Raw genomic sequence first — 13,344 nt, 5'->3', positions numbered from 1 at the left:
CTCTGCTGCTGCTAAATTTATCAACCTGCAAAGTTTTAAATACTAACACTTGAATTGGAGAAGAAACTCAAAGTGCTAAAACTGATACTATAAAGGACTCAATACTAGATTTTGCTTAGAAGAGATTAAGCCACACAAGTAAAACTTATCCTAAGGTGTACTACTTCCAAAACACCTCAAAAACAAGTCCACCAGGAGTGTTACAAATAAGTACAATTTAGGATGCTAGGATGTGAATGTTTGTTTGCCAGAACTGACCAGATATTGGGCTCTGATTTCTATACAAAAGATAAACTTCTGAGGGGCAACTAGAATTAGAGCAGCATAGGGTCACAGACATTGTTAAGTTCTAGACTGCCATTAAGTTCCCTATGTTCCCATTAGGAAAAAATATAATTCTGTTACAGGGAGTCCACCAGAGACTAGTCAGATAGAGTTTATAGCCCATTGAAAGTCTTTATTCCAGTCAGCTGGGGCAACTCTCAGGTATTCAGGACCCAAGCATAATACTGAAGTTTAGACTAAGGGTCTTTTAAAAGCAAAACGATATCCTGCTATCATGCTCAGAAGCTGCAAGGAGAAGTTTTATGCAAATGAGTTTAACAGAAGCTAAGAGAAGCAGTTAACTGGATGGGGAGGTTTGCACAATTAGGCAGTTTACTAGAAGTCAAGATAGATTAGCTGGAGCACCTTGACCTCGGGTTTCTAGGACAGAACTAGGTAATTTTCCACAGCACTTTTCATCAATGAGATCAAATTCTGGTCTAACCTAAAATAGCTTTAGCAAGAATATAAGATGGCAGGACCTCTTTACTGTCTTGCCCTGTCACAATTCTGCTATGTGGGCAGTATGACCCTGGGAAACAACTATTCAAAAAGGAATAACATTGGCATACTTAAAAACAATTATGGCAATATCTTTGCTATGTGAATCTCATATCTACCTAAGTGGCTAGACTTGTAGTCTCCTGACTGTTTAAATTGATCGAAGTGTAATCTTGGGCCAGGACTGAAAAAGATTTAAGGATAACAGTGTTTGTGGGATGCATAAACCTAAGGTGTAGATGTTAATAAAATCTTCCATCCATTTTCAACTCTTATTTAGGTATCAGCCATGGTCAGCCACATGCACTTTGGTTAAGAACCTTTACTTTATCTCTCTAAGTGAACAGAGTGGTTTCTCACTGAGAAGGCATATTTTCTATAACACACAATACTGAGTAATTAACATGCTCCTTCATATCTATCATCCCTAGATTTCCAAAAACTTTCCCAAAAGCCACTGACCATGAACAAACAAAATGCATTATTCTGGTCTTTGTTTTCATCTCTGACCTCGGACCTGTAACATTTTATAGCAACTGGAATCTAACACTGTGGCTTGCTAACTAAGTATACAAGTTGCTAGGCAACCTCACAGTTTGAAATCAAGTGGGTAAGAAAGACAAAGAACAGTAGGAGTGACAACAGAGAATAAAATGTTTTTGGAGACAAATAAATGAAAATTTGAGTTGCCACTCAGTTTTCAGCTGAGTCACCTTATGTAAAATCATTTAATCTCCACTTTAATGAACCAAGGCAGGTCCAATCCAATCAGGAATTAGAACACTTTGCTATTTGTCAGAAGTTCACTATGCATTTCTGTTATTTTTGTTTTCTGTTTTGTTTCCTTTGTGCTGTTTTTTATTTCAACCCAGCGACTCTCCTATATTAGGCAATCACTTTACCACTGAGCTATATCCCCATCCCATTGCTATTATCATTACTCTACATGATGCTCCTTCTGTTCTTCATTTGCCATGTGGAAACTATAGGGAGAATGGGCTAGCTTACCCCATTCCTAATTTCTTGTCTATACTTTCCGATCAAAATTTCAGAGAGGAAACAAAGGGATATTGCTGTAAGGTACAGGGAGGAAGGGTTTTGTTCTATAAAGAGGTTTATAAATTACAAACACATCTCTTATATTCACATAGCCACCCCACCCACCAAGTAACCATGCATGCACCTACTTCTCTTTGCCCAGAGGACAGGTATGATTCTTGTTTCAGTACCTTCTGTGGCCACTTTTCTCGACATTCCAAAAATACTTAGCATCCACAGAACTTCTGCTCTAGGATGTTACCACTCTGACATGGAGACTGACTTTGAGAGAGCACAGAATTCTTCAAGATCCATAAAGATTATATACATCTATAATATGCCTCCCCAGATCCTTGAAATTCTCTTGTAATCCCACCTCCTAGTAGCCACAGGAATCATCACAACCACCAAACTTAGTATTCCAATATTTTAATAAGTACTTTAATAGACAAGATTTGCTATCTCAAACATGGAGAGGACACTCAAAGTTCATTTTAGTTCTACTGTGTAGAAACTTGAAGAACTGTTTTATAGGTGTTTCTAGTTCCAGAGGTTGTAGGTAACATGACAACCACAACCCAGTCATTTATTTCTCTAAAAGTCTGTTGCCAAAGATAAAGTAAAATTTGGATTCCCACTCCCAACCCTACCTCTCATTTTTCATCTTGTCTATGTCCTTGGTCCTTTATTTAGCTATGGGTTATCTTTCTGCCTCATCATTTGGCCTCAATTAAAAGTCCATTTGTCTATCTAGGTACCTGAATTATAAACCTAATTAGATAGCTTTTTCTTGGTATCTCTTCTGTGAGAATAATTATGTTCTAGGAATTTCTGTACCTTCCAGTGCCCAAGGGTGACATATCCTCGCTGCTGAAATTTGTATACAAAAGAACTGCCTCAGGTTGCAAGTAAAATAAAGAAAATGTGGAGCATATGATTTCCATGTAAATAAATAAAGAAATACCCAGATAATTTTGATTCCATCCTCTGCCTCTCCATTACCCCTCCCACTTTGACAAAAGAGTTTGCTGCTAGTACATGGCTTCTAGAAACATGAGGTACATCCAAACTGTGTTTTCTGAAGATATTTTTAGGCTTCATCTATTACTGCTTAAGAGAGAGGAGCTTGAAGCTGTCATCAAGAATGGACCTTCTGTTGCGCCGAAGCTTTCTTTGTCGATGCTGGTACCAGACTATACCACCAAGGGCCAGAGCAATGAGCAGTAGACCCACACATATGGCAATCAAAACAGAAGACAGAATCTCGACATTCTTTACGGGGATCGTCATGCCCAGAATCTTCACATTTCCTTCTTCAATGTCCCTTAAGATCACTGCTGAAATGAACAAAGAGGAAGAGGATACCTTTACATGAGGTTATCTTTTACAAACATATCCTAGAAAAAGCAGGTCCATGAGAATAGGACAGAAGATTTGTCTCCATCCTTCAAAATACCAGCTGACAAAAATAGATTTTAAATTTATAATCAGATTATTATAATATCACAGATGGAAGCTCTCCTTGACAATCAATGATGTACCTATTCTGTTTGCCCACGGTAAGACCTAAGAGTCACTAAAGAATCTTAAAATCTTGTGCTATATAAAAAATAAATAATTAGACTTGGTCTGCATGGACTTAAGGGGTAGCTAGGAGAAATACATGAAATTTCCTTAAGAACACTGAGTCAAATTCATCTTCCCAGTGCTCATTTTGACCATCAGATTGTGACAGATTGCCACATACCATCTGGACACCCACATTTGTGAATAATGTTAATAGCAATTCCATATAGATCTTTCATGGTGATTATGATAGTTTCTGTCATATAAACATTCCATTGTCTTCAAAGGATCTACAAGTCAAAGCTCAGAATTTGAAGTTACACATTCCAACAACCCTCTCAGTTGGGCTCTAAATCTCATTTCTAGTCTTATTTGCTAATATTTAACCATCAAATCCCAATCTTTAGTTCCATAAATGATGGTACTTTTATAAGTTCTGTCTTTGTTCATGTTTCTTACTTTGCCTGCATATTTTATTCCTTTTTCTCAAGTTTCTAGCTCCAAGTGAAAATCATTTGGACAAGTAATGGTGCCTTCTAGGTTCCCAAATTGCTTATATTCTTTCTGAACTTATGGTTTATCTAGTCTGTAACCTGGCCCTAAGTGACCAAATCCCTCATGAATCTTAGCTTGCTCTTTTTGTAAAAATAAAGAGAATGATAACCATGCCTAACAAAGGGGATTATTATCAAATTTAAATGAACTAACAATATTCATGGATCATTTACCAGGGCACCTGGTAAATAACAAATACACAGTAATAATAAGATAGTATTGTTATTTACCCTTTCTGTGCACGGCATCTAGCATTACAATCATTGTTTCTGATCCTCATTCCATTTTTAAGCACTAGAAAGTAGCAATTATGTCCTTTTTTGTGACCTTGGTAATTGACACTTGGTTGATGATTGCATTGGATGAGTAAATGTTTTTCAGAACTCAAAAAACATAAGTTCAAATAGGAACTGAAAAGCCTTCTGGTTCTGAGTTTACATTCTGGCATTTTTTTCCCTTGTGACACTGAACAAAATTTTAATTTCTTTTGACAGTTTTTTCCAAGTAAGAGTTTGTGAAAAATGCATACATAGTACACATATATATATACAACTATGCGCATAATGTATACACATATGCACATGCACAAATAGATATGTATGTACTATGTATGTGTGTATCCATTCACACATATATAACAACTGATAAATGTGCAAGTGTATGTATACATATATAGGCATATACATGCACACACACATATATGACATTAGATTACTTGAATTGAAGGAGATATAATCTAAGTACTGCCCTTTCAATGTTACTTTACCTCTCTCTAACCTCTCCAGGATATATCCCTGTCTATGGTTAGCAGTTCATGAGAAACTTAGGTAGATCATTGGGATTTTACTAACGAAACTGAAGACTCCAGAGTACACTGATATGCTTTAGTGTCTTTTTATGTATGTTTTTTAAAAAAGCTTTTGGGATACAGTCTCACTACGAGTCTAGCCTTGCCTGAACCCTCTGGTTCTCCTGCTCCACTTCCCAAGTGTGGAGGATATCAGACATGATAGCACATCTGTATCTAATAGTCCTTGTACCTCACACAACTTTCTGAACTTTTGGTAAACAGCAAAAGGAGCAAAGAATGAAAGGAAAAGTTTGACCCAGACACTATAGGAAAAACTTCTTTACTTTCTCAAAGAGAAAAGAAATGGATGTTCCCAAGTTACACTTGCTTGGTATTCCAAAAACAAAAAGAAAAAGGATGAAATAGTTGTTGACAGATGTCTGGTATTTTTTCTAATCTCACATTGTCCATATAGGAACACTTGTTTCTGCTACAACCCTTTCAGGTCTAATCCACAGGATTTGGAATTTCCTTCTTCCTCATAAAATGGTTTGCGAGCTAGTAGCACAGCTTCCTAACTGAGGATGTGGTTGTTTTCCCAAGCTCCAAAGGTTTTAGGGAACACATGAGACAAATAAACACATTGAGGGTAACTATATTCTAGTTCACCGGCTGCTGACATCCGACAAAAAGTCTTAAGGTGTTATATTTAGTTGTCCAAGTTTAGTTATGCTAGAATTATCTCATAACACACACACACACACACACACACACACACACACACACACACACACGTACATACTCTACATGTAACTTTCCAGTGTAGGTACATCATCCTACATACCTTTTCCAATCTCTTTGGTAATGGTAGTCATAGTACTGAAATGTTCTGTGGGAAAAAGAGAAAATGTTGATTCTATTATTCTTTGCACCAATCTATAGAATTTCTATGGGATATTTACATTACTTGAAGCAATTTCTTTTAGGAATTTGTTACTTTGTTAAGGTTTCTCTGATAGAATTTGGAATCTGCTCTAACAGAGCAAAGGAATTCATGCCTGGTACTTTAAACATAGTAAAAAAAATCCATAGCAGGGCAGATCATAGGTCCTGTGTGATAGGGGGTACAGAATACTGTCTTTTAGCAAATTAAGACAGCATCAAGCAACCTCCTAAATGGTTACATTTATCCTTGTAGATATATTATATTCTCAGCCTTAATAAATACAAAATAATTATACTTTTTCCCCATCTTTTTTTAACTCTTCTTTTGATTGTCTTGTTAGCATATGTAAGTCAGAACAAAATGGAATCATTGATATTGAATAAACAAACAAAACCACAGTTTACAAGTTATGGGTTGAATCTTCTCAGAAAGTAATTTGAAGTACTCTGATAATACATGTTAAGATGGTCTCATATTTTGTATGGTACATATATGAGGGTGACTTATTATAATTTAAGAAGAGGGCCTGTTTTCTTGACTCTACAGCACCATGATGGTATGTCCTCTGGTCTATGGACATCTGGGTTCCAGGGAATTGTACCAGAGTAATAAATAAAAAGCAACACAAGCAATATTCTAGTATTATGATTTTCCCCAAAAAATTAGTGATACAAGAAATCATATGTATTATCATCTTGTCTTCTTCCATTAAATGAAGAGCTGATTTATATTCTCCACTCTAGTTTTCTAAGTCTGTTTGAATGGCCAATGGTATCTTCCTTCTCTTTGTCTTTTGATAGATCAATGGCTATCAATCTCAGAATACTTACTCTAATATCACTATTTTCCAAAACATTTATATACATACAAGTAACATTATATGGACTGAGCAGGTTATAATGAGGAAAATATATATGAAAATATATATACATATGTGTAATAATTGATGGAAAAGAGTTCATGAACTTGCAATAGAATCAGGAGAACTATATGCAAGGGTTTGGAGGGAGGAAAGAGAATGAGAAAATGCTGCAATTATATTGTAATGTCAAAACCAAAAGCAAAGTACAAAAAAATATATGTTGATCCAATGAGACCCTATTTGACTTCTTGGTAGAGAGTATCATGCTGGTAGCTAAACATAGTTCATGTAGAAGAGGAGTGAGACATTTAACATTTAACTTATTTGGATAATCCTTAAGAACTACCATTCATGACCTTCACAAAGCCATTTTTCGAGTATCCACTAGAATTACTTTCTTCTCTTTAGAAAAGGACTTACTGGAATCTGGGGGTATGGAACAGTGAGCATGTGTTTAACACATGTGAGGCCCTAGTTTCAATCCCAACACTTTTTCTAAAATGTACGAAAAACAAAACAACTGATTCATGACCCCAGCCTAACCTTGGAAAGGAAGAAGAAAGAAGGGAGTACAAGAAGAGACAAAGGGCAAGTAGAAGGCACAAGTAGATGTTCTATCATTGCCTTGTTGTAGGAAGAGACTGGAAAGATGGCGTACTGAAATTCCTGTGATCTCTGGCTACAGTACATCCAGGAGCTCTCTTACATTGGAGGAACAATACAAATTGGAATTGCCTACCAGGAAAGAAGAGTGAGGACAGGTTTTTCAAGGATAGTATGTAAACGCAGTGCTTTGTAAAGATGGGAAAGATAATATCTGGGTAGCTTTTGTCTCCTGCAGCATTCCAACTTTCACCTGGGTATTCTCCCCTCTAGGAATTTACTATTGGGGTCTCTGGGTATCTCTGACATGTTCTGATAGAATTGACTGACTTGTAAATGTTTTGGTATTTAATTTTTATTCACTTGTTATATCTTCAATTTTGTGTATGAATAAGTGGAGAGAGAGAGAGAGAGAGAGAGAGAGAGAGAGAGAGAGAGAGAGAGAGAGATGCATGCATGTCGTGTGTGCTGTATATATGTTCACATGTGTTTGTGGAGGTATGTGTGCTCATGCCCATGCATTCAAATGTTAGAGAAGGACACTGGATGCCTTTCTCTAGTGCTTGCCACTATTTTTTCCTTAACAAAATCTATTGAATCCAGAACTTGCTGTTCGGCATAGCTGTCTTGTTTCTATGGATTGCACAAAAGGTTAGAAAATGACTCACTTAGGGGATTTGGATCTTACCTTCATGAGACAAGACAGTAAAGATGGTTTCCATGCCTGCATGAACATGGTCAGTCACGTGGCAGTGCATAAGCCATGTCCCAGGGTTGCTGGCTACCATCTCCACAACCTCAAATGTTCCTGGAAAGAGATCTACCACATCTGCCCGGTAACTGTGCCCATTCTGCAAGAAAGATAGGGAGAAGAACTGAAAATTATAGAAACCAATTTACCGCTTATAGGAGCTAAAATGTATGATGTCCTTTTTAGGCTTTTTTTGTTTTGTTTTGTTTTGATTTTCAAGACAGGGTTTCTCCTTGTAGCAGACTGGCCTTTAACTCAGATATCTGCCTGTCTGTGCCTCCAGAGTGCTGGGATTAAAAGCCCATTAGTTCCTGGCCCATTTTCAAATCTTAAGACTCCATAATGTCTGTACCAAACTTCAAAGGTTCGTTTTATTTATCTTTCTTAGAATAAAATCTTGCAAACTAAAAGAACAGATCTCTCTTCTCCTCCTACCTTTCATAAAGTGCTACAGAAGAAATTAAACACTACCAAACCAAATAACCCAATTAAGAAATGGGGCTCAGAATTAAACAGAGAATTCTCAACAGAGGAATATCGAATGGCTGAGAAACAATTAAAGAAATGCTCAACGTCCTTAGTCATCAGAGAAATGTAAAACAAAACCACTCTGAGGTTCCATCTTACATCCATCAGAATGGCTAAGATCAAAAACTCAAGTGACAGCACATGCTGGTGAGGATGTGGACAAAGGGGAACATTTTTTCATTGTTGTTGGGAGTGCAAACTTCTACAACCACTTTGGAAATCTATCTGGCACTTTCTCAGAAAACTAGGAATAGGGCTACCTCAAGACCCAGCTATTTCACTCCTTGGAATATACCCAAAAGATTCTCCACAACACAACAAGGACACATGTTGAACCATGTTCATAGCAGCCTTATTCGTAATAGCCAGAATCTGGAAACAATCTAGATGTTCCTCAGTCGAAGAATGGACAAAGAAACTGTGGTACATTTACACTATGGAATACGGCTCAGCTATTAAAAACAAGGAAATCTTGAAATTTACAGGCAAATGGATGGAACTAGAAATGATCATCTTGAGTGAGTTAACCCAGACCCAAAAAGGTACACATAGTATACACTCACTTATAATTGGACACTAGCCCAACAGGGATGTCCCCTGAAAGTCTTCACTTAGCAGGAGATTGGGATAGATACTGGGACTTTCTAGAGGGACTCCAGGTGAGAGAGGTATGGGAGAATGGGGAAATAGAAGGATCCAGAGGGTCCTAGAAATCTACAAGAAGACCATCAAGGCTGGCAGACCTGGACCCACGGCATCTGCTCAAATTACTGTACCAACTAAGGACAATGCATGCAGTAAAACTAGACTCCCTATTCAGATCTAGCCAATGGGCAGAATATTCTCCACATTTGTGTGGAAAGCAGGGACTGACTCTGACATGAACTCTGGTGCCCCCTATTTGACCACTTCCCCTTGGTAGGGAGGCCTGGTAGCACTCAGAAGAAGGGTAAGCAGGCTACCAGGATGAGACCTGATAGGCTATGATCATATGGTGGGGGAGGAGGGCCCCTTCTGTCCCAGGCATAGGGGAGGGGAATAGAGTGAAAGAGGGATGGGGAATCTGAAGATACAAGTGAGGGGATAACGAATGAGATGTATTTGGAATAAATTAAATAAATAAATAAGAAAGATGTTGTTATAAGTTGGTTTAGAGGGTTCAAACCTAATTTCTCTGAAATTTTCCATAAGCTAAAATTTGGAGGGTCTACACTGATCTGTGAAGGATCCACATTTTTTCCTTTAGATGTGAATTCAGCTTAGTTACTCCTTCTTGCCAAGACTTTGTTCTAGACTAGATCTCTAAGTCTACAACAATGCCTCCAATTCTGTGTTCTTTTTCTAAATTAAAACTTTTTCAGAATCATACATTGTTCCTGAACTTAAATTCTTGTTCAAATTGATTAAAGACTTTCAGGGATTCTAAGAATATTTCAAATTCTTGCTCTTAAGATCATGCCTGGCCCAACCCAAGACCCACCCCATGGAAGAGTGTCAACCCCTTACACTATTAATGATACTTAACTATGCTTGAGGGCAGGAGCCTAGGAGAGTTGTTCTCTTAGCGGCTCCATCCAGGAGTGGATCCAAACAGATGCTGAAACTCACAGCCAAATATTGGGTGAAACATAGGGAGTCTTGTAGAAAAGTGGTGGAAAGATAAATGGACATAAAGGTGACAAGAACTCCACAATAAGACCAACAGAGGCAACTAACCAGGGCCTTGAGGGGGCTGTGCATTCTGAAATACCAACCAAAGACCATGCATGAACTAGACCAAGGTCCTCTACATAGATGTAGCCAATGGAAAGCTCAGGCTTCATGTGTGTCTAGTAGTAAGGGGAGCAGAGGCTGTTCCTGACATGGACTCTGTTGCCTGCTTTCTGACCATATCCCCCTGGCAAGGCTGCCTTCCCCACAGGGGAAGAGGAAGAACTCAGTCCTGATGAGACTTGATGAGCTCTGGTGGATGAATAGGGGGCCTGCTCTGTTCCTAGGAATAAGGGATAGGAAGTAAGGGAGGGAGGGTGGGGATGGGAGGACAGGAGGGAGGGTGCTACATCCTGGATGTAAAGTGAATTAATTAATTAATTAATTAATTAAAAATCATTGCTCATTAAATTGAAAGTCTGACTCAGATACAGCAACACTGACTCCTTCCATCTACTTTACCTTATAAATGGGACATTCTCTTACTTATCAGAAGGAGAAGCCAAATCCTAGAAGTGGTTACTTTTGGATATCCAATTGATTACAATCCCCCAACTCAGTGTTCTATAAGGACTTTCATATTCCTTAACTATTACCTCGTTCATTGCCATTATCTTCTGCATTGGCTCTTAAGGCATTATTTAACTACCCCTGAGGGGCTCGTCCACATTTTCAGCTCACCTGATAGAGGAAACTCTCTGCATGGAAGTGTACTGTGTGAATATCAGTATCTTGGCCCATGGCTAGCATGTACCAGGCTACTCGTTCTCCTTGGTATACAGTAAGACCCTTGAGATTAGCATAGAGTTTCCCATTGATGGCTGTAAAAGAAAAAAATCCCTCATATATTTTCTTTAATTTAAACTTTGCCAATGCCCTAGGTCTATTTCCTATCGTTTCTGATGATAGCAATAGGCTAGTAATTTGTTATATCTGTCTCTTCACTGTATCTTCCATAATGATGATATCACAGTTATCTCTCTAAGCAATTATATCATGTTATTCTGAAGCTTAAAAATGGTTTTTAGTGACTCCCTCCTTCCCCAAACAACAACCCCATGGCTCTGTAGGTCAACCAATAGGTTCATTTAAAATACCTTTCCACATCACCTCCCCATACTCACCTCCTACTACAAACAGCACTAATTCTAATTAATGCAATGTTTTTCTTTCACCATCATTCACACAGTCTATTTATCTGATTTGTATCCTTAGGTTTCTGAGTTTCCCTCTCCTAAATATTTCTTCCTTATTATTTCTCTTTAAAACTTCACCTCCTTAAAGAAAACTTTTCTGATTTCCTAAGCTCCTCTATGTAACCTCAATTTATTATATCACCTTCCCCCTTTGAACTCCTCCAGTACTCCTCAGCATGATTCATTAGAACTCTCCAAAATCTGTCTTCTAGGTTTATTTATCTTTTAAGGTGTGAAAGCTTATGTTGCCAACTTCTCTTAGGTTACTAATAAGCAGCAAAGCATATATACTAAAGTGCTATAGCTTCCTTGCACATTTGCAAAACCACAAGCAGAGAACTCAGACTACAGTAGATACTGCTTTGATTAACACATTCTCTTCCAAAGTCACATCATATGCTGACTTTGAAAGACATTGAACTATTCAGTGTTACATTAACTCATACTGGTAGGATTTTACCCAAAACAAGCTCCTCCCACATATCACTGTCTCACAGTTGGGAGATCATCTCAACTCTCCCCTCCACGAGAGAAAACAACAGAAGGAACAGCTGCAGTGCCTCTCTGTGTCTACCAACATCAATTTGTGGGTTCGGTTAAAAAACAAAACCTGAAATTGCTCCATTCAGCCATTTCTAGGTATTTTATCACTTTGAGGTTAAAAACAGGTGCAAATTGGGTCACTAATTGGTTCAGGGTAAGATGCTGCCTCTCCTAATGCAGAGAAATTTTGTTGTCCATTGATGTCAATGACAATTTAGAAAATCTATCCATTGCAAGGAAAGTATCAGCAATCATATTTAGTTACAGAACAAAATTCAGCTTTCCAATTAGCATTCTCAGTAATAAGGCTCATATTTTATCGTAACCATTTATTTTTCTCAATTGGTTCAGAAATATAGAGGAAGAGGTAGAATATTGTTTACTTGTCCCCTTAGTCTAGAACATTATTTTTCTTTGTATTTATAGTACTAGAGCTTAGAAAATGTTCAAACCTATCTACTCTCTAGCTAGATAGGTAGAGTCATAGCTGGAGTTTGGAAAAATGAATACCTGAGTAGATGAAAGTGGGCATTAGCCAAATCCTGAATTGGGCGGACCTAACTGTGACCTCATTTCCTCTTTGTTCTAGCCCATTTATTTCCTTGATTTGACAGAACCAAAAAAAGTTCACTTTGTAAAGTTGTGAATCATCTGTTCTAGCGTGAATCACTCATCTTTCCATCAAGGAGAAATAGATAAAATCTGTAGGACAATGGGATACTACTTTTGAGTTCCATTAGAGTCATTATCAAAGCTGCACTCATGCTCAGATCAAAGAAATCTTGGGCAAGAAGTCCTGGGAGAGATCACTTCATATATTCCACTGCACTTAAGCTCTCCCTCTTCTTTCCGACTTTCTTTTTCTGTGGAAAGCTACCAGATATCTAGAGGCAAGGAAGGCTTTGATGATACACTTCTCCCACCCCAAATCCATTCAAGAATCAAAAAGTTCTTTATTGCATGTAATATAAGCTAAGTGCACTACCTCTCTCTGGCTGTCTTCCTCAACTCCTCCATGTAAATTTAAATTTTGCTCAAAAAGTAGGGAAAATGACAATTTGTCCTTCATTTATCTATATTGACAAAACAGACCCAGAGTTTAACCTGGTAGTTAAATAACTTGCATTTGAGCAGAAAAGAAATCCAAAATTTTGAAACAGAGGGGCACTTATCGGGTGGCTAAGTATGTTTATGGAGGGCACAAATGTCCATCTTCCCTTATCTAGTAATGTGAAAATGTGCCTGTGTCATGGTAATAACTTTAAAGAGTAGCTTCCTTCTTTCTTGGCACCTCATCTAAAATGGATCGTGTATCTGTTTTGCATGTGTGAAGAATAATAAAATTTTCTAAAACAATTTTCTAAGTCATTTCCATTCAACTGTCCAAGCTTCCCATCTTTTCCAGAATTATGCACCCATAGGTAAAGATGG

General features: G+C 37.8%; 1 protein-coding gene across 4 annotated transcripts in view; it reads right to left on the bottom strand.

Moving 5' to 3' along the window:
* Positions 1-1,964: 1,964 nt before the first annotated feature.
* The window catches only part of Heph (hephaestin), a 106,214-nt gene continuing 94,834 nt past the window's right edge, over positions 1,965-13,344 (bottom strand). For 2 of the 4 annotated variants that reach the window (XM_051140938.1, XM_051140937.1), the window contains exons 19-22: positions 10,856-10,995; positions 7,874-8,036; positions 5,619-5,663; positions 1,968-3,200 (exon numbers count right to left, since the gene is read on the bottom strand). In XM_051140938.1, coding sequence (XP_050996895.1) covers positions 2,968-3,200; positions 5,619-5,663; positions 7,874-8,036; positions 10,856-10,995 — 581 coding nt within the window. In that variant the 3' untranslated portion in view covers positions 1,968-2,967. Of the gene's footprint in view, positions 3,201-5,618; positions 5,664-7,873; positions 8,037-10,855; positions 10,996-13,344 lie in introns of all 4 variants that reach the window. The other 2 variants (XM_051140940.1, XM_051140939.1) reach the window with 2 other exon arrangements.

The sequence above is a fragment of the Acomys russatus genome, chromosome X (genome assembly GCF_903995435.1).
Source record: "Acomys russatus chromosome X, mAcoRus1.1, whole genome shotgun sequence".
Lineage (NCBI taxonomy): Eukaryota > Metazoa > Chordata > Mammalia > Rodentia > Muridae > Acomys > Acomys russatus.
This window is presented reverse-complemented; position numbering and strand designations above follow the sequence as displayed.